General features: G+C 36.2%; 1 protein-coding gene across 2 annotated transcripts in view; it reads right to left on the bottom strand.

Annotated features, from left to right (window-relative positions):
* The window catches only part of side-IV (sidestep IV), a 100,831-nt gene that overhangs the window by 40,191 nt on the left and 41,637 nt on the right, over positions 1-19,003 (bottom strand). For both annotated transcript variants that reach the window (XM_066406905.1, XM_066406906.1), the window contains exon 3: positions 2,608-2,743. In XM_066406905.1, coding sequence (XP_066263002.1) covers positions 2,608-2,743 — 136 coding nt within the window. The remainder of the gene's footprint in view (positions 1-2,607; positions 2,744-19,003) is intronic.

Consider the following 19,003-nt stretch of genomic DNA (forward strand, 5'->3'; position numbering starts at 1 on the left):
GTTACTATATGTAGTTAGATTAATAGTATACAAAACGAAAGAAATCCAATTCCCTATACAACTGTTATTTAGGATCCTTTCGTATTAGATTGATGGAGGTTGCACATTTTCAAACTTCTCCATTTTGTCACTCTTTTTTTTATACAAGGAAAAAGGGATTTTAATTCGTAACAGCTCATAATATCGCGCCACCATATCAAAGTCTGCGCCAACAAATCCATGGACAAAAACCTCAAACCGAACATTAACCAGCCGAAAAAGCCTCATTGTCTCATCAACACCGTCTGGGAACTCGGCAATGAATATTCATCCTCGAGCGTGTTGCCAGAGGTGGCTGTTTTAATAAAATCCTCAAATCGAGTTAGAGGACAAGAAAGTTTGCCGTGTCGTAAGAATATGAGCGTTTTAATGCCATTAAATCAGGGACTTTGGAGCGACAAAAGTTGGAGAATTTGTGAGGGCTTTTTCCCTGTCGGATCCGAAGATAACGGTTTAAGTAATAGCCGACGCGGCCCTTTTAACAGCCTCGAAAGTGTTCATTCTCTGGTTATAATTTTCGAAACAATGAGTGTGAATTTGCCTTCTAACAATGGCCTCCGTTATTTTCCTTTTTCCAAACCTTTTCGCTTCGAGCAACTAGTGATACTCGGATAAATTATGGCTTAAAGGCTGCTTTCGAAGGAAACTTTATATTAGCTGGCATAGTGGATCATTAAGGAGTTCACTTACTTTTAGACTAGTTCAAGTTGTCTTTAAAATTTATATTAAGTTGAGCTTTTGATTGCAATTTAGAGTCTAAATTGCCTCTTCAAGCTCCCGGTTAATTAAAACGTCAGTACTCGATAGCCAATTTAAATCTTTCAAAAAGGCAAACATGCATCACTCTGTAGCCAACTTTGCTTTTACACAATTAAGCTTTGTCAGGAATAATACAGCAGTTATTTCAATTTACCTTATCCATCTCTATTCCCGAAGAAAGATATTCAGTCGGAAGTGAAATTCTAGGTTTAATTAACTCGGAAAATCAGATATCTGCACAGTCGAAGCTGTTTGTTACGAGATACACTTACATAATAATGCTTATTCTTCTTCTGCATCTCTTTGCATTCATTGCAGCTGGAATGGAAATCATTTATAACGAGTTTCGAGACTGGAAAAGTGAACTTTATGCAAGATTGTTCTCTTTAACTTCGCAATATTAAATTTTACGAACAAGAGTTAATAATCTTGCCAGCTAATCAAGCCACAGTCAACAACTGTTCAATCTCATGTCCGCTATTTGTGTGTTCAGTTATTGAGGTTAAGCCCAAGCGAATCACTCGGAATTTAATATAGTAATTGATTTGTCAATATTCGCGACAGATTGTATCGGAGATAGCAAATATTGAAGCTATCGAGTCAGTGACCAGTGCGAGACAACAGCATTGTACTCAGAACCTTGAATATATTGGGTTGTGTGAAGCATAAATTGAATTCCATCGAGGAAGTCTTATATTAGAGGATATGTTTCAAAGTAGTTAAGAAGTTTGTTTCAATAGGAATAAAAGCTGATTTATCTCCAATTTATATAAATGTCACCGTTACTTAAAACATTTATTAAGTCTGGTATAAAGATGTTATAAGTCACATGTTTACATCATGAAGATGAAATGGTTATTTTCGAGCTAAATTTTTGTAGGATATTTCCCTGTGTTAATTATGTTTCCTTGTTAAATTTGTCTTATTAGAAAAACAACTACTGCTACTTTAAATCTAATGTAATTAGAGTCAAAGATGCTCTTTTGCTTGATGATACGCATACATTTCCATGGTCCTTATAGAAGGGTAAACATTTTTTACCTTACACAGCGCCTATGGGGGTCGAAAACTGGGTTTTTGCTGATAATCCTAACAGTTATTTGTGGAGTTTCATTTTGTATTTGGTTTGTTTTTGCTCAAACGCAGTTTGATAGCCCGTGGCGAGGCATCCGATTAAACTGGACGTGGCACCGAAAATTCTCGTTTTCCAATGTGGCCCTTTATAATGAATTGGTTCTGAGGGCTCAATTTCGCTTCCTAACAAATATTTGCGTTATTATTAACGAAATTCGAATTAACCCTTAAATAATGATGGATGCTTCGTAGAGGCCCCCTGAGGATTTGATTCGTCCCCTCCTTGAACGAAAACCTTCATTATTTCAACTTTCTTCATCCACCGTCATTTTCCGGCGACATTTAAAACAGTGGAGAGAACTTCTGAGCGAGTTTAATTAAATCGCGAGGTCGTTATGAATTCTGCCTAAATCTCGCCCATATTTAAAATGTCTGTAATATGAATTTATTATACACCCTTGAACGGCTATAATCGCTCCTACATAAACCACAATAGCTGGAGGTATTAAATTCTAAAGATGCTTGTTTTACAGCGTTAAGAGAACATTATTCACCCCCTAAATTTTGATCGTCTGACTTACAGGATACGTGTTCCAGTCGACGAAAGGATTTTCTATGCTTCAGGCTTGCCTAAAGGGCACTTAATGTGTAAACCCTAAGCATGTTTCATGTCTCGAACCGCAGACATACAAATTAGTTGTTAGAATGTTAATATTGAATAGAAAATTAGCTTACCTATAGAGGGGTTCTCCCATACCTTCCTTGAACCAAAGTACCATCGTGACAGCATCCTTGTTATCCCTAGCAGGTGAGATATTACAAGGCAGGCCTTTCTTCTTTCCAAGTACCCCATGGGCATCCTCCATGGGTACTGAAAGAAAAGAAATACATTGTAACCATTCACACGTCTAAAGCGAATTTTCCGGGAGGTCCGGATTGTTCCCTAGGTGACGATGAACCGGAATTAAACTCGTCAAACAACATCTTTAAAATCGAAAAGTTTCAGGAAGCCGAGGGCTTGTTATCTATTTATCTTATAGCCCGTCTGAGAGCTTTTATTTTTAAATTCCCGAGCATTTGCGGACGTTGGAATCAAGTCTTCCAGCCACTCGCTCTGTCCGCGTTTCTGAGTTATGGACGCATTTAACTTTTTTACGTTTCCTCTTCGAGAATAAATTAGTTTTATGTTGAGATATTTCCGAATGCAAATCGCGTTTTTTGCGTGTTTCTCCCAACAGCCCGAAACGATTATTCGTGCCCTTTTTTTTATCGGTTTTTATCCGTAAATTAAAGTTATTTATCTTTGCCACGTAATCTCTCCCTCCTCCTTCAGGCAACGTTTTGTCTGACTGGTGGTGGACGAGCTTTCCTGGAGTTACGCTCCAATTAAAGCTCCATGCTGCTGGATTTAAAATTAGGGATTCGCTTAAGGAGAGTAATGATCTAGAAAAGCTCAGCTCGGGATATGTTGGAAGCTTCCGTTTTTTGCCTGCAGGAAAACTGAGTATGGAAAATAGGAAAGCATTAATCAACTCCAAAGATGTCATAATATTAATATAGTTTCTTCTTAAAACATAAATTTTATTAAAATTTATAGATGTTTGCAAATGTGAGTTGCTGCTGTTTCTAGATTTGACACCTGTGCTTAAATATTGCGGTCCTGGAACGAAATTCTCAAAAACACTATTATTTTAAAAAATATCTAGAAAGGTTTGTAGTATTGTAGCACGATCAAATGATTTCCTTCAGTTCTATATTAGGTTGTTTTCTTCATTTATTTTATGATAGTAATGATGGCAAAGGATTAAAATATAATCACCTCGGTAAATACAATCGATGTGATAAATGACGGAGTTCTCCGAAACTCACCCCCTGTAAAATTCCTGTTAAAAATTTCGAAGCCCTTTTTCGCCTCTGTCATTCTTCCCGGTAAAAAGCGGCTTTATTAAAAAGCTCTAAGCCGCAAAAAGTTTCAATAAAAGATTTCTGTTCTTTATTGCTTTCGCATCTAATATATTTTTTCCTATTTTGTTCTCGCCCTGACGCGCGAGCGTTTGTTTATTTGAAACATCAATCATACCAAGTGTCACTGCAGTGAAACCGAGTTTAATCAAGCCTCGGCTTCCCGGATATTTCTTTTAAATATCTTTCGTAACAGCGAAAGGATAAAGGGGCCATTGTTTGTTTAGCCGGATTGGCTTTAGTTTGCTTTACGGAAATATATCATTCGAGAAGGAAAAAGATGCTCCCTCTTAAGAATTCGCCCCTTTCGCGTGCTTATTAAGAATTTTAAGGTCCGAGCTAAGATCAACAACCCAGCCCTTTTAAAAGTAAAAAGCAATATTAATAAGTGGAATTAAGACCTGCCAGGAAAAAGATTCTCTGAAGTTGGTAAACGAATTTGTTAAACACACAAACATACTTTGCAGAAGTGAGAGAGCTCAGCCTGGAAATTTTATATTAAAATTGTATTACGAACTTTCTGGGTTCACGGCTACGTCTCTGACGCAATATCAAAGAGTAGGTAAGTAATTATGTTCTACCTAACAATCGTGTCGCGACTCGAATTTACCGAATCAAGTCACGGGATAATGGAGAGAAAGTTGGCTCAAAGAAAATTAGAGGGATGAGGCTTTCTTCCGCCTCCTACTCAACCTGAAACTTCTTCCAATTTCTTTCATAATGATTCTGGATTAAAACCCTCATTTAAATACAGAAGAGATGTTATTAAAACTACTTATATTCTTGTCTGAAAATACGAACATTTGAAAATTTATTTCCTTCATCACCCTAAAGGAATAAATGAATAATTGGAAAACTCCAACCCCTCATGGCTCTACATCGTAGATCAATTTTGTAAACCCTGCGTTGCACAAATAAAATGAGATAGATGCCACAAAACTCTTCTATTTTCGTTTAAAATAAGAAATATTTTACATTATACATAACTTACAATAAACGCTAGACACCCACCCTGAAACTTCGGAAGTGGAAACTAGTTAAAAATAACAAACCGTCCTCAGAAAGTACCGTGAAACAGAGCCAAGTTCCCTATAATAGAGCGGCTCTAAGCGCCTTTAATTTCCGCAAAAGGCCGGGCAAAGTAGATGAAAATGTAATGAAAGTGTGTGTGCTCGCCCTTGAAGCCTTTTTGGCCCGTTACCTTCCGCAGGCGTATTAAACTTTGTTGAAATAAGAGTGGAGCTCTCGGTAAATTGCTTCTTAATATAGTTTTGAAGCGTATTAGATTTTTTCTTAAACACGTTCTCAATAGAACTAGATTTGCTTTATAAGAAAGTTCTCCGTGCCACTTCATCGATCTGTATAATAAATCAAGTTTTGAACTATAAAACAATACAAGGTATAATCACTGACATTTTATAATGAATCAAATTCCCTTTGCCTTTTCTCTGTTTAAGGCAGCAATAATTCCCCTCAAATTTGCTTGAATATTGATATCAAATTCCCAGTTCAAATAACAGTTTGTTACAAAATAAGTGGGCATTTCTAGTACTGCACTTTTCCCAGTAATAACATCTTTCCATGGAGTTGTTCTATTTGGAACTGGTTGTTTTTCAAGTCACGAAACGGCCTCTAGCACGATTATTTTCGACAAGGGGCAAGGAATAACAAAATGTAGGTTATAAAAATTATTGAGTGGCGGCCCTCAATCGACATGATTTAAGCTTTAAAAAATATGTAATTGTATACAAAGTTTTAAGAAAGATTTCATTTTCAACGAACGATTTAAAGGGGCAATCGTAAAATTTTTGTGAGACTCTTTAGTCTGGTTAAGACCTTTGTTATGAGATTTTCACGAGCCTTTTAGATTTAAGGGCTGTAAAACCGATAGGTTCAGACGTGGGCCGAATTTTTGATGAACCTTTCGAATTTTCAACCTCTGGGGCTATTAATTATTTATTGTAACGTTTAAAATGAAACATGAAAGATGCCGTTAAATTTCATTAATAAATTCACCTGCGGGAACGGATAACGTAGGATAACATACATATTGGTCTTAAGACTAGTGAATTGAAGCGACTTATGCAGAGTATGTGTGAATCAGACTAGGACTCTTTTATTGAGATACTTTGCAGATTATAGGTTTTTGAACCGCCTTTTGAAGATTGACAGAGTCGATAAAAGAGTGCGAGGTTTTTAGCAAATAAATTTGCAGGGGATGAGTTCCGACGAACTATCTGATTTGCCATTTCGACTGCATTTACCGGAAGGATCATATATTAATCCACTCTTCTTTCACCCTTGATAGCTTTCATTATTAAATTTTAATTTTGAATTATTGATTCAGTTTCAAAGGAAGTCGCCATGTGTTTTACGAATTTAACTAAAAGACGTAGCTTTACCCGAGGTAAATATTTTCGAGGAGAAAATTAAAATTTTACAGATCTTTTTCTGCTAGATTAAAACAGTGCTCACTTTTCCATTTGTATAAATCTGGCAATTTGAACCTGATTAAGAGCTATAGAAGGACTTCTTTGAAACTTTTGAGGTTTCAGTACTCTGAGCCTTTAGGCTGTGCCAGAAATCCCGAAGGTTCTTTTCTTTTTCCAATTTTTCCAGTGTCTGAATTTTCTAGAGCTAAGTTGGGACGCGAAAGATAAATTTCAAAAATTTTATCCAGTCACTTGAACTAAAGAAGTTTTCCACGTTTTCATGTGAATAGTTTTCTGAACTCAAAATTGCTGCAAAATGCTCGCAACTGCGAAGTGAGGCTAGAAACCGGTTTCACAAGACCTCAATTCAGACACTTAAAACATTTTAATTCCCTCTTTGTCTGGGTTCTCTACATCGATCCAGACACAAGAAAGTTTTGGATTTTCATTTAAAGATTCATGAGGGCAATAAAATTTCCAGTACAACTGACACATGAATTAAATTTTTGCTATTATTTAGAAGTAGGTGAAGGGTGAACGTCCTTCTCCATAATTTTTGTCAGCTTTACGACTAGAGTACGTCGACCCATTCCGTAGCATTGCGATTGTTAAATTAACAACAGGGCCCGCATAAAGGTGGAAAAAACTTTAATTTGAGCAGCAATAATTGGGAAAAAGAGAGAGTCGAACGACCTGTGAAAGGTAAATTAGCAATTCCTGCTTCGTAGAACAAATATTTAATTTTCGTTTTAAAGGTAACTACTTTCAATTAGGCTCGGAATTAATTTTGTCTGCCTGAAGTATTTCGCTGGAACGGCAGTTAAATAAGACGAAAAAGTGATCCCCGGTCGAGATCATTCGTTGACGGTGCTTCATATTGGTCCAATATTAACATATCCATGGTAAAAAAATCATCCGAGAAAATAGCTTTGCGGCCTCTATTTACATTTTACGACCTGCGCCGGAGACCCGAGGGGATGCGAAATAGTCTGGCATAAATTCGACATAAAAATGATGGAGGAAGAGCCATTTTCAAATTTCCGCTAAAGGGAATCAATTTTCTTTTCTTCCTTTGTTCCGGCGAACGCGAAATGGAACGTGTTTACACAAAAAAGGGGTTTTTCATTAAATGAGATACATGAAGTGTATATCAAATACATATAAGTTTACTTGTACGTGGAATAGGGGAAAGATGAATGAGCGACAGACGTGTGGAAAGATACTTCTAGTTACAATCAACTTGTGAATGCCAAAGAAAACCCCACCTTGAAATTAACTTTTCCCAGGCTAATAAAAACTAGCATAGCAGCTGAGGGTATAAATGTAATCTACAAGTAAATAGCTTTTTAGAAAGCGAGACGAGGCCACGTAGTTTACTCCTGGGAGCCTCAAAAGTTTAGAAATTTTCCGCTTTCAGTCATATCCTCGAGATGACACGGGTATTATTTAAACATTGAGCATTCCAGTGCGGAGTTTGAGGTTGCAATGAAAAATTTCGTTTGGCCCCGAAAATAAAGGACACAAAAAGCTCCCTTCTCAGGAGGGAAACATCTCAACAAACAATACGTTGAAATCCTATTTACTCTCTAAACGGTTTTACAGCTTTTTTGAATTTGTTCGAGCAAATACGTTCGGAAAAAGTTGACTTTAATATAAAGGGAAAAATGGGATTGATCCTACAGGCGAAAAATTGTCTGAAGAAGAAGATTCGAGAGTCAAATGATTGGCACTGGGATAAATTTGAATCGACTTCGTCGAGTTTTTTCTTATGCAAAGCAATAAAAGCTTGCACCATTTAGCAAGACAATAAAGCATGGACATGAAAGACACAATAAATTCTTATCCGATGCTGCAATTGTTGCAATTCAGCTTGCCGGACGAGAGACGCCCTAGATTGCCACTATCACCTAGTCGTAAAGCCCGAGAAGGAAAAAGTGTTATATTACAGACTTCTCGGCAAATCCGGTCCAATTTTTCCGGCTTTGTAGCAATAATCTTTAAATTCTCGGAAATATAAACGTGCCACAGTGGATTTCGGTGGAAAAGGGAGCAAAGGAAAACAGAATTGATTCGACAACAACTGGAGCGGTGAAAACGTAGCCGTTTTCGAGATAATCCGGGATCTAAATGCGTGATTGGAACACATAAACGTCCGGTTCCGTTCGGCAACGAGCGTGCCGGCCAATAGAGCAAATCGACGGTCAAATAAACGTACAGCACTGGGTTTTCTGATTTTTGGAAGCCTTTTTGCCATTTTTCCCCCAGAGATTCGGCGAGAAAATATTATTAGCTTCTGCTCTCGAATGAATAAAATTACGAAAACTCTTCTACATTCGAGTACTATTCTTGACTATCTCAGAAGAACTTTTCCCTGATATTTCTTATTAACCTGAAGTAACTTGGGGACGCACACATCTGAAAGTATGTTTCTAATTTGTTGCTCCTGCGACGTACTGACTTGAATTAAAAGATGGTTGCTGGTCACATCTCTGTCTGCTTAAGGCTCTTTTTAAAATACTTTTCACTCACGTTCAGTGTAGATCACAAAAAGTTAGATTAAGTTAAAAAAATGCATTCACTCTAAGGCTAGGTACTTAAACAAAAATGTACACCAAAAGGAGTTAATTTTGTTGATTGTACTGGTTAATGTTTAGAATCATTAGAATTAACTTAGCTTGACTTTAAATCGATAAGGGAGTGCCTTTATTTGCCTGAGGCGCTTTTATTTGCGATCGGTGCAGACAGGACTGATGTTGTGAATTTAGACAGCGTTCGAAAGTATTTAATAACAGTATCAATTACAGAAGCGCTGACGAATCGAAATTTCTGAACTTCCGACGTGGGCCGATTTCGGAATTCCTACAGAATATTCAAAATTGTTGTTAAACATTTGCATTTCCACCTTTCATCCGTCCATAACTCGTTCCTGACGAGGCAATGGGAGGTCAAAATCTAGGGCCACAAATGTAGAGAACTGATAGAAAAAAACGTACATAGTGATCAAAATAATTTTATAGACTAAAATAAGGCGAAAAATTACGGGCTATCAGAAATTCTTCCTTTTTATTTCTCATTAATTTGTTTATTTTTAATTTTCGAAGAAACCTTCCCATGGGGCAAAAACCTAACAAAAATTAACTATTCACAGAGGAAAAAATAGTTTAATAAGCAAAAATAAGACTAAAAATGTGAAGAAAATTGTGAAATATCGTTTATTTCTAATTATGTATAAAGTTAGAAAATGTTGCTCATAACGAAACGAAAAAGCTAGAAATTCAGTTAAAACTAAACAAATGGCAAGCAATTAAAAGTTTTGGGAAAGTAATAACGCCGCCTCAGCATTGAATTTTTCCATGTGCTAAATTTGAAGGAATTAGCTCATCTCGTTATGGAAATGAGAATCGAAAGCTTCAACGTTTTATTAGGGCACTCCCGGATACTTCACATGAAACGATGTCCTTGTTAGATATAGAATCAGTGTCGAAACTTTGGCGCGTCTCATATATGAAAAATCTCTGGTTCTCCACCGATCAGTCTCTCAATGCATTCTAATACACAATATTCAAATAACAAAAATTGCAATCCATTTTTGCTTTCTTACATCATTAAGTTAATTTAATGTTCATCTTGAGATTTCCGTCAAGTCGTTTCATAACCCAGTCGTCAACCTCGCAAACATAAATTTTTCCAGCGGTTTTACTGCAGTTCAAAGAAGACCTCTATAGAGTCGGTCTGAAAGATAAAGTGTATGAAAGTGTAATAGATATGAATAATTACAGCCCTTATCGTAGGCCGCGAAAATTTATTCTCCCTTTAAATTAAACCCTGTAAAATGAGCGCGCGAGGAGATAATGTCGGTCAACGAGAACCTAATTTCTCATCAAATAAGCGGGCGAGTTTTATAATTTTCCTCTCTCTTTTCTTAATTTATAATTGTGGCATAAAATTAAAAAGTGCGATCTCCAAACCGAGATAAGTGACAGTAATTACTGCAGTGTTTCACTGCTTAAATCGCTTTTCGCGAGTGTAAAAAAATCTTCCAAATACAGGCGGATGCTTACACAATAGAGTTTTGTTAACCTATAATCCAATCCAAACTTGGCCGGGCTTAGCAAGATAGTAGCGACGTTTACTTTTCGTTAAAATTAAATTTAAAACTTTAACACTATTATAACTCCGAACTACTCCGGCATTAAATTACATTATGAGAAATTAATAAAAGGTATTAGAAATACCGAGGCTCTTGCTGAAATTGTGAGAGCAAACAGATTATCTAAATTGGTTACTCGGTAAACAGCATAATTGGAAAAGTTATGTTTGGTTCCCTAGGATAGGGGCCCCGTAATCTCAACAATAAGATTAATGAAGCCGACTTTTGCGCTAGGAATTGCGCAAACATGGCGGCGGGTTCTGATTTTATGATATGAGGTTTGGGAAAGTTTGTTTTACTCAGGCGACATCTTTTCAATAATAACAAGGAACATGGAAATCTCGTTTGGTGTTGATTTTTTAAGCGTTTGAAGAGTGGTTATGACGTCAAATATGAAATCGTTTTTTAACGATTTTGTGCACAATATTTCCCGATACTTCATACGTTTCTAATATAGGTCCAATTTAATAAAAATTATAGCGTATGCAGAGCCACCTCTATCCTGTCTAATCCGTGCAAATCGGTACTTTTTCAAGTTGATTTCTAATACATGTTCCTAAGCCACTCTCAAAAGCATCCTCAAGCTTCTCAACGATGACTTGTTATCGAGAGCGGAAATAATAGTTATTTATATCCTGCCAGGTTATGATCAATTTGCTCTTAGCTGCTTACAGTCCAGGTCCAGTTGATGTCAAAAATTCAGGTTTCTCAGAATCAGGAGAATAAGTCAAACTATTATTTCCGGTTAATGAGTAATCTCGAGGAAATCAGACCACTTAGAAATTTCTATAGAATTTCTATTCTGGCTGCAGTAAAAATACATTCACGTCGGTTTGGGTTTGTGGAAATATTACTGTGGAACGTTCCGGAAAATGGGTCTTCAGTTTCCGGCAAAGCAAATTAGTGGCGTTTCCTATTGCCAAATTTAGCTCAGAACAAGCACTCTTACATTTATTTTTTGTCATTCAATCGACAGGAATTACAATAGATGATTATCGTACTAATTTTTTACAATAGGAAACGCCATAAGATTTGTGGAATCTCTATAGAATTTCCATTTCTGCAGGAGGAAGAATGGAGTCACGTCAGCTTAAGTTTCTTGAAATATCAATGTGGAACGCTTCGGAAAATGGTAGTGCAATTTCTTGTGAAGCAGATTAATAGCTTTTCTATTGGCAAATTTAATTGAAAACTAGAGAATTGCTAAACTACTTTATTGACATTCAATCGACAGGAATAACAATACATTATTTTCGCATTGCTTTTCCCAATAGAGAACGTTAGAAGGTTTGTGGAATTGATTTGTTTTCAGACATAAAGAAATTCTTGCACCTGTTGTCACAGGTTAAAAATTAAATTTCGTCACAATGTAAATTCAAAAACAGTAAACGACACGTCAAGTTTTATTACAGGATACCGTTACACCAAAAGAAAAACGCCTTGAAGGAAACTCAATTTCCGTTTCCCCCGGCAATATAGGATTTCACTCTTGGCTTCCTATCTCCTTAAGAAAAGGGCTTGAAAAGTAACGATATATGTTTAAAGGCTGTTAAAAGTGCCACCGCATTAGCCGAAAGAAATTGCTTTTATTTCCTCTTTTTCTCAGCGTTTCCCAGCAGGTGGGTACATACATATAGCAAATTTAATGTCCCTGAAATTTCCATTTCATGGAAGAATATTAATTTCTTTCCCTTTTGTTCTTGGCAATTACTCTCAGTTCCTTCCCTTTTGTTTAAATAACAAAGGGCTCCCTCGACCGATAAGAAATCGCGAGGCAAAGTTGAAATTCTCTAGGAAAACTATGCCGAAGCCCCCCCAGTAATAATAAGTATCTCAGTGTCTTTAGATTTATTGCTGTCAGTCAGGCGAAATTAAATAGAAAGTGGGGGGCCATTTTGAGCTCGTTAATCAAATTTTCGTTTAGTTCCCTTATTTAGAGTAAACAATGGCGCGGGACAAAAACCGGTACTTAAGCATTTTGTTAACTCCGTTTACGTTTAAATTCCTGAGAGACAAAAAGTAGTAAAAACCCCAGTTCTGCGCAAAGGTATTAAGTTATTAAAATTTATGGGAACAACCGATCTACTGATTAACTGCGACCTCTGCTGGGACCCTGAATAGAGAAGCATTGTGTAAACTCCAAGTCAGGCACACTTCACATATACAAAGGGCTTATCAAAAGGGCCATCGTAGATCACGCTGGGATCAATGTGTCGCCCTGATGTCCTTTTGTCCCAGCTTGAATGTGTTTAAAATTCCACTGCTGTTTGTTATCTGGTATATGTTTTGTCTCATAACAATGTTAATATATAACAAATACTGAATTTACCAGAGCAAACAAAATTAATTCATGTACATTTTTGTTATGACGCGAAAGTTTGAAGTTTAGTGATTTTATTTTTAAGGGGTGACTAATTATCCGAAAAGGTACTGATTCATCCTGACGCACTACAATGAAAATTCCATAGTAAGAAATATTTTATTTTTCATGCAATTCAAAAATTAATATTTTTTGGTAATGCATTTTTCAGAAAATGATCATTAAAATATAATTAATTATTGTGGCAGTCCACCTGATAAATAATTTGTGGATGCATGGAGAGAAATTGAAAAAACTATAAGTTGATAGATTGTTTGCAAAACCATATCTCTCCTATTATGCAACTTTTATTACGGTGCTTTAGATTTAATCAGTTTCCTTCGAGGTCATTAATCACTCTAAAAATAAAACCACAACACTTCAAATGCTCTGCATCAGAATTCTTAATTTGAGTATTTTTAGAACGGTTAGCGATTATTTGCGTATACATCTAAGATATAAAGATCGTAAAAATTGATCTTGCATAAAGAAAATATTTTTACAGGGTAAAGAAATCGTAACTCAATACACAGATAAGTTTATTATGTTATTATTGACTTCTTTAATAACTCAAGACCTCCCCTTGAGATCCAAAACTTCTCATTTTAATCCAATTTGCAGTTATGTCTTCCTCGAAGTTCAAGAGAGAAGCTCGAGTTATAAAATCGTCAATTATGTGCAATTTTCAGGAAATTGTAGCTCAATGTCCAGAGGACTTTCTCATGCATAGAAAGATGATTCGAAGCTTTCTCTTTGAGTGCACATCTTCTCACTTTAAGAAAATGATAAAATCAATTTCAAAACCCATCAAATATTTACAATTTTTCAGGGAGTTGTAGTTTAACGTAGAGATGAGTCGCTAATATGACTTTTCACAGAGAGATGCCTCAAGGCCTTCTCGTCAAGTGCACAATTTCTCCCTTTAATCAATTCAGTTAAATTTTTTAAACGAATTTACTATCATGAAAATTGACCTCTCTAGTTCCAGTTGAAATCAGTTCGCCGCCGGGGTTTAATCAGATCAAGTTGATAATTTCTGCTATTCGTTACAAGGAATTGGACTTAATTCATGTCGAAATTCTATGGCATAGAACGTTTTTCTTTACTTACACAATAGATAGTCAAAAATGACCAAAAATATATCCTTTCATAGATCTATTTTTGTGAGCAGTTTATTTTGTGCAATAACAATGTTCCCTAATTTGCTCCTGGGATTTTGCCGCCCATCAAATTACACCTAATATTTTACACTGTCGAAGTTGAGCTTATTAGGGTGAAACTAACTCCGGAGTTTCGAGAGACAGCCTCCGGCGACCTTAAACATCCGCACCACCCAGGCGAGTAAGACCTTGAACTTTATAGAGCTTATTAACGTCAGAGCCATGGAAATGTTACTTTGCGCCCTTGTTTCTAAAGCACCGATATCGCAAATGAGGAAAATATCGATTAAGGGGCACATCCCTCCCCATGGGAGAGGTGATTTAATCAGATTGATTTTCAAACTTTTGTAGTGCTTGAATATTTATTACCTCGAACTTTCTTGATAAAAAATTAAATTCAAGCTCAACGCATAACTCGAAAATAATGGTCAATTTACCCGGGTCTGGTCCCCATGGGTATCAAGTTCGGGCAAATTGTAAAACGTCACAGAAGGCCCCCTTAAAAAATAACTCTGATGACTTTTTAAACAACTTTGGAGTTTTAATTATCGTGTCCGTTCCGTGGAGGGGTGAAATTAGAGGGGTGAATTTGAGATTCTTGGTTAAGAGATGACGTTGGTTAATTGGACATTGTTACTTTGGGGCTTATCCCAGTCGTGGAAGTGTTAAGCAAACTTTCCTATTTAGGCTTTGACTTCTTTGAAAGACTTTACAATTACCTATATAGTTTCTGTATTCATTAGAAGAATGTTTAATTAGGTAGTTTAATTTGTATGGAGTTGAATAAGCATCAAGTATATATTGTACATCCTTCTAGGTTTCCTTAAATAGTTTCGTTACAGACTGACGTAATTCGCTTTTAAGAAGCTTTTCGGAGAACTTGAACTGACCTAATTATCTTCTTTCTCCTGTCGAAATTCTGTTTGCATTTGACAATATTTAGATTGTAACGTTTTCTCGAGTTTTCTCATAACCAGAAGAAACCTGATTTTTTTCAGCTTCCAATAAATCTGAATTGGCCTAAATATCCATCTTTCCCTGAGAAAATCCAAATTCTATTTTTGTTATTCTCCAACTTCCCATAAACTTGAATTGCGATACATTTTTTGATATCCTCGCGGGAATCAAAATTCGAATACACTTTGATTAGGCTTTAAGGCTGTATTTTCTTCAGATAACTGTGTCTATTTCTAGTTTTCTATAAACTCCTTCCCCTCATCCGCATCCTGTACAAAAAGAATTATTGTTCTAACCAACATTTTTTAATACCGCTTTTCTTTCATCTGGTGAGTGAAATTTAGAAGAAACGTCCGATTCAAGAAAACAGACATCTACGCCAATGAAGTTGGGTCACGAATATAAAATATGTATAAGAAGATTTGGAAAAAATATTTAACTCTCTAGTGGCTTACCAGTGAATGCGCCAAATTTTTTAACCTCCCAGTCTCATGAATACACATTACGATTTTTCCATATATATTTTATAGGAATTTAAGCACTGACATTTATAGGCACAACACGAAAAAACCCACGAACTTTAACCTCTTCACCACATGCCCTTGTCGAAAACTAATCGATTGATCGATATCCTTCTCTACCATTTACCTCTGACCAGGACTATGATTATTTCAAATAAATATTTATTATGTTGTTAATAAAGTTAAAAGTCACTGCTTCAATCCGTAAAACTCCCACACACACCACAGTTGCATGTTACAAATCTTATTCCCTTTCACTTATCTACATCGAGCCGAAAAATCCATCACTTCTCATGTCCGTGTCTTGAATTCCTGACAACTTTTTCAAACATTTGAAAAAAAAATGGAGCCATCAATCACCTAATCCTGTTTACACCTTAAATTTCTAATATCGAGACTCAGCGGGCAGAAGTAAAGCAAACTGGTTTATATCCATCAATGTCCTGGGAAACTACTAATAAATAGGAAATATCGATCGGTCCTAGTTGCCCGAAACGTTTTTGCTCTACTATAAACGTTCCTCGCTCTATTTTTGTTAGAGTGCTCAATTGATACAGGATTGTTTTCTTTTGCAACATCTCGCGCTTCAGCAAGTTTTGTTACATCGGGGGATAAATCAAGCTGCACATTTTTATTTCAATTTCATTGTGAAGACAATTTTGAACGCAGAAAGATGATGGAGAGTCAGATAGCTTATTTCCCATTAGCACCTAATTTATTATGTGGCATAATATCCTTTATTCAATAATTCTTTATGTGCATGGTAAATATCACGTTTCAACAATATGTGTACATAATTGAATACTGTATAATAGATATTTATTTGTTCCGTGGACATAGGACAGAACTCGTGGTTGAAATGGGATTTTTTTTAAATTTAATAATTGATTATCCATTTGCATGTATTGTCGCTGCTATGAATTTATATTATAAATCTACATTTGAACGAAATATTCTCGAAATCCATGAGTAAGTTCACCAAAGATTCGTTAAGGAATGATGTTCGAGATGAATTTTCCAAGGGCTACATCTTATGGAAAGTTTCCTCATTTGACATTGCAGGGGAGTAAAAGTGAACTTTCGGAAGTTTCGGGGCAACATTTTGACGTGTAAAACTTGAAGCTCGTTAAATACTAGCCTAAAAGTTGCGATTCTGGATGAACTGGCCCGATGTTTTGAAAGTTTAATTTATGTCTTGTTAAAGGGCTGTTACCTGAATGCATTACTATTAATTGATATTTTAAAATTTAAGAAGGAATTGGTTAACCTACATGAAAGTGGTATAGTGCAATTTGATATGAATTGCGGAATTTCTATACGCAAACCCTCCGCAGTGCCCAAACGCTCATAAATTTTGAAAGGCGTGAAAGCCTTTGCGAATAATTAAGCGTTAGGTGTTCGGGTCCGTGCATGTCCCACGGGCCCTACAACGATCTTAACATAGAATCAAACACATTCAGGTCTAATTCCACCTCTAAAATAATAATAAACCTTTGGAAGGGAGCAGACAATTGAACTTGAAAGTGGCCGTTTATGTTTATGGTCAGAGTCACGCAGAGAGCTAATTTATTTCGAATAATTCGTCCCTTTTGTGATACATTATTAAATATGCTTTTCGGGTATTAATTAACGAGGATAATTATACGAATAATTAGTATTAACGATTTGGTAAATGGTTACGGTTTATTTTCGAGAAAAAATACCAGCTACAAAGGCTTTGAATCCGTATTAAAGCAATAATTTACACCTCTGAACGTGTAGAGCGCAATCCTCGGAGGGCTAATCCTCCCCAATTCTCACTCAAATAGATTTTGCAGGTTTAAACGAGATTTCGCCAAAGATATATGGTGTATAGGAGGCTGTACGCAAATGCGTGCCCTACCTTAATTGCTTCCAATGTACAGACTATTTAATGCCCGTGTTAGATTTAATAGGAATTTGCCACCCATGTGCAAAATATTGGCTTAGCAAAGAAATTTCGCAAATAAAATCTGAATAAAACGAAGCAAGAGCCGCTAATAAAGAAAGTCGGAGGAGCAAAAAATCAATATAATATCTCTTTAGTTATAGATATTACGGTCTAGGCACTACGTTTTAAGAATTATTATGCATTTGACTTTCCGATACATTTGAGCAAATTCAAGGATTAGTTAGATTTAAAGCACTCTAGCAAATCGAAAGCCAAATTGCGTGCCCGTTTACAAGATGCAGTAAATCCCCAATGGAGATTTCACATTTTAAGGCCAATAAAGCTCCTGCCAGTTGTAGAAAACGTATCGTAAATATCCTGCGTTCTCGGAATACATAAATTTCCACCTTAACCATGCATTTTTATTATGTAGGAGACAAGGAAACGATGAAGCTCGAATTGGGCACTTAAAGCCCTTGGAGAATGTTCGATAAATTTCAGTTTAGCAGCACTTTGAAAACAAAAGCTTGGTGAGTAAAAAATCTATTTCCGGGATGGGTGCGCGCGGTCCAAAGTGGCGATATTCCCCCTTTAACGTTTCCTTTTACGATTCCCCGTAACTTGCAACTTTATCTTTTACGTTACCTCTTTCGAGGGAATTTTAAAATTCAATCCTCAAATTGCCATCGAAGCGCCGGTATACATACAGAATGATACACTTTAGCGATTGTTGGCAATGTTGTGGCGATATCCATATTTCTCTTCCTCCTTAAGTTGTAGGCCGGATCGATACAAAAATACTCCAATTTTCGAAAATAAAACTCCCCAGACCTCAAACAATAACCCTTATCGCGATCGAGCTTTTCTATTATGGCAAAGTTCAATTGTTTCGAAACTTTCTAAAGCCGTTTTCGAGGCATTACATTATATTTTAAAACTTAATCTTTCCCAGCAAAAAGTTTTACCTCTGAATATGTGTATCCCCAAATACAAAGCTCGCCATGGGAAATTTTACATTTTTATGGAAAGTTTACCAACAACTGTTACTGCAAGACACCATTAAAGAATACGTAATGACGGTACAACGATTCATGAAGATGGGAGAAAGGAAAGTTTCGGCAGGTCGTAAATGTTTGCCTTATCCATATCGAAAAGTTTAATCATAAAAATTTGATTTACAGACACGAAATGAGCGGCATCAAGGTGATTTGTTGCTGAATATGGGATATGCTCAATTTACCAAATGTAGTCGGAAAACTGCGGCATTGGAAGTTTTATGAGTGAAGGGAGCTTTAAGGTCGGTATGAAGACCCTTTAGAATCTGGAACAGATGCGAAGACCATTGAGATTAGGGGTGCACCTGTACGCACCGAAATTAAGGTTTCTTCTTAACGGGTTGTAGTTAGTGTAGTCCCGGTAAATACTTATTAAAGTTTCAGGGATTCATTTTAGAAATTCTTAAACACTTATGTGGAATCTTATTATCATTATTGTGGAACGAGCACACGAACTTTTTAAACGATTGTTGTATCTACATTGTGTCGGTCTTCTTTGATAAAAGTGTAGAAAAGACGATGCAATTTTAAGAACGTCTGTTATTGTGGCTAGAAGCCCTAAAAGTAATTAGAAATGTTTACCGTTTTATTTTCACCGATAAAAGCATTTTGACGTTAAAGGAAAC

This window comes from Euwallacea similis, chromosome 3 (assembly GCF_039881205.1).
Source record: "Euwallacea similis isolate ESF13 chromosome 3, ESF131.1, whole genome shotgun sequence".
NCBI classification, from domain to species: Eukaryota; Metazoa; Arthropoda; class Insecta; order Coleoptera; family Curculionidae; genus Euwallacea; species Euwallacea similis.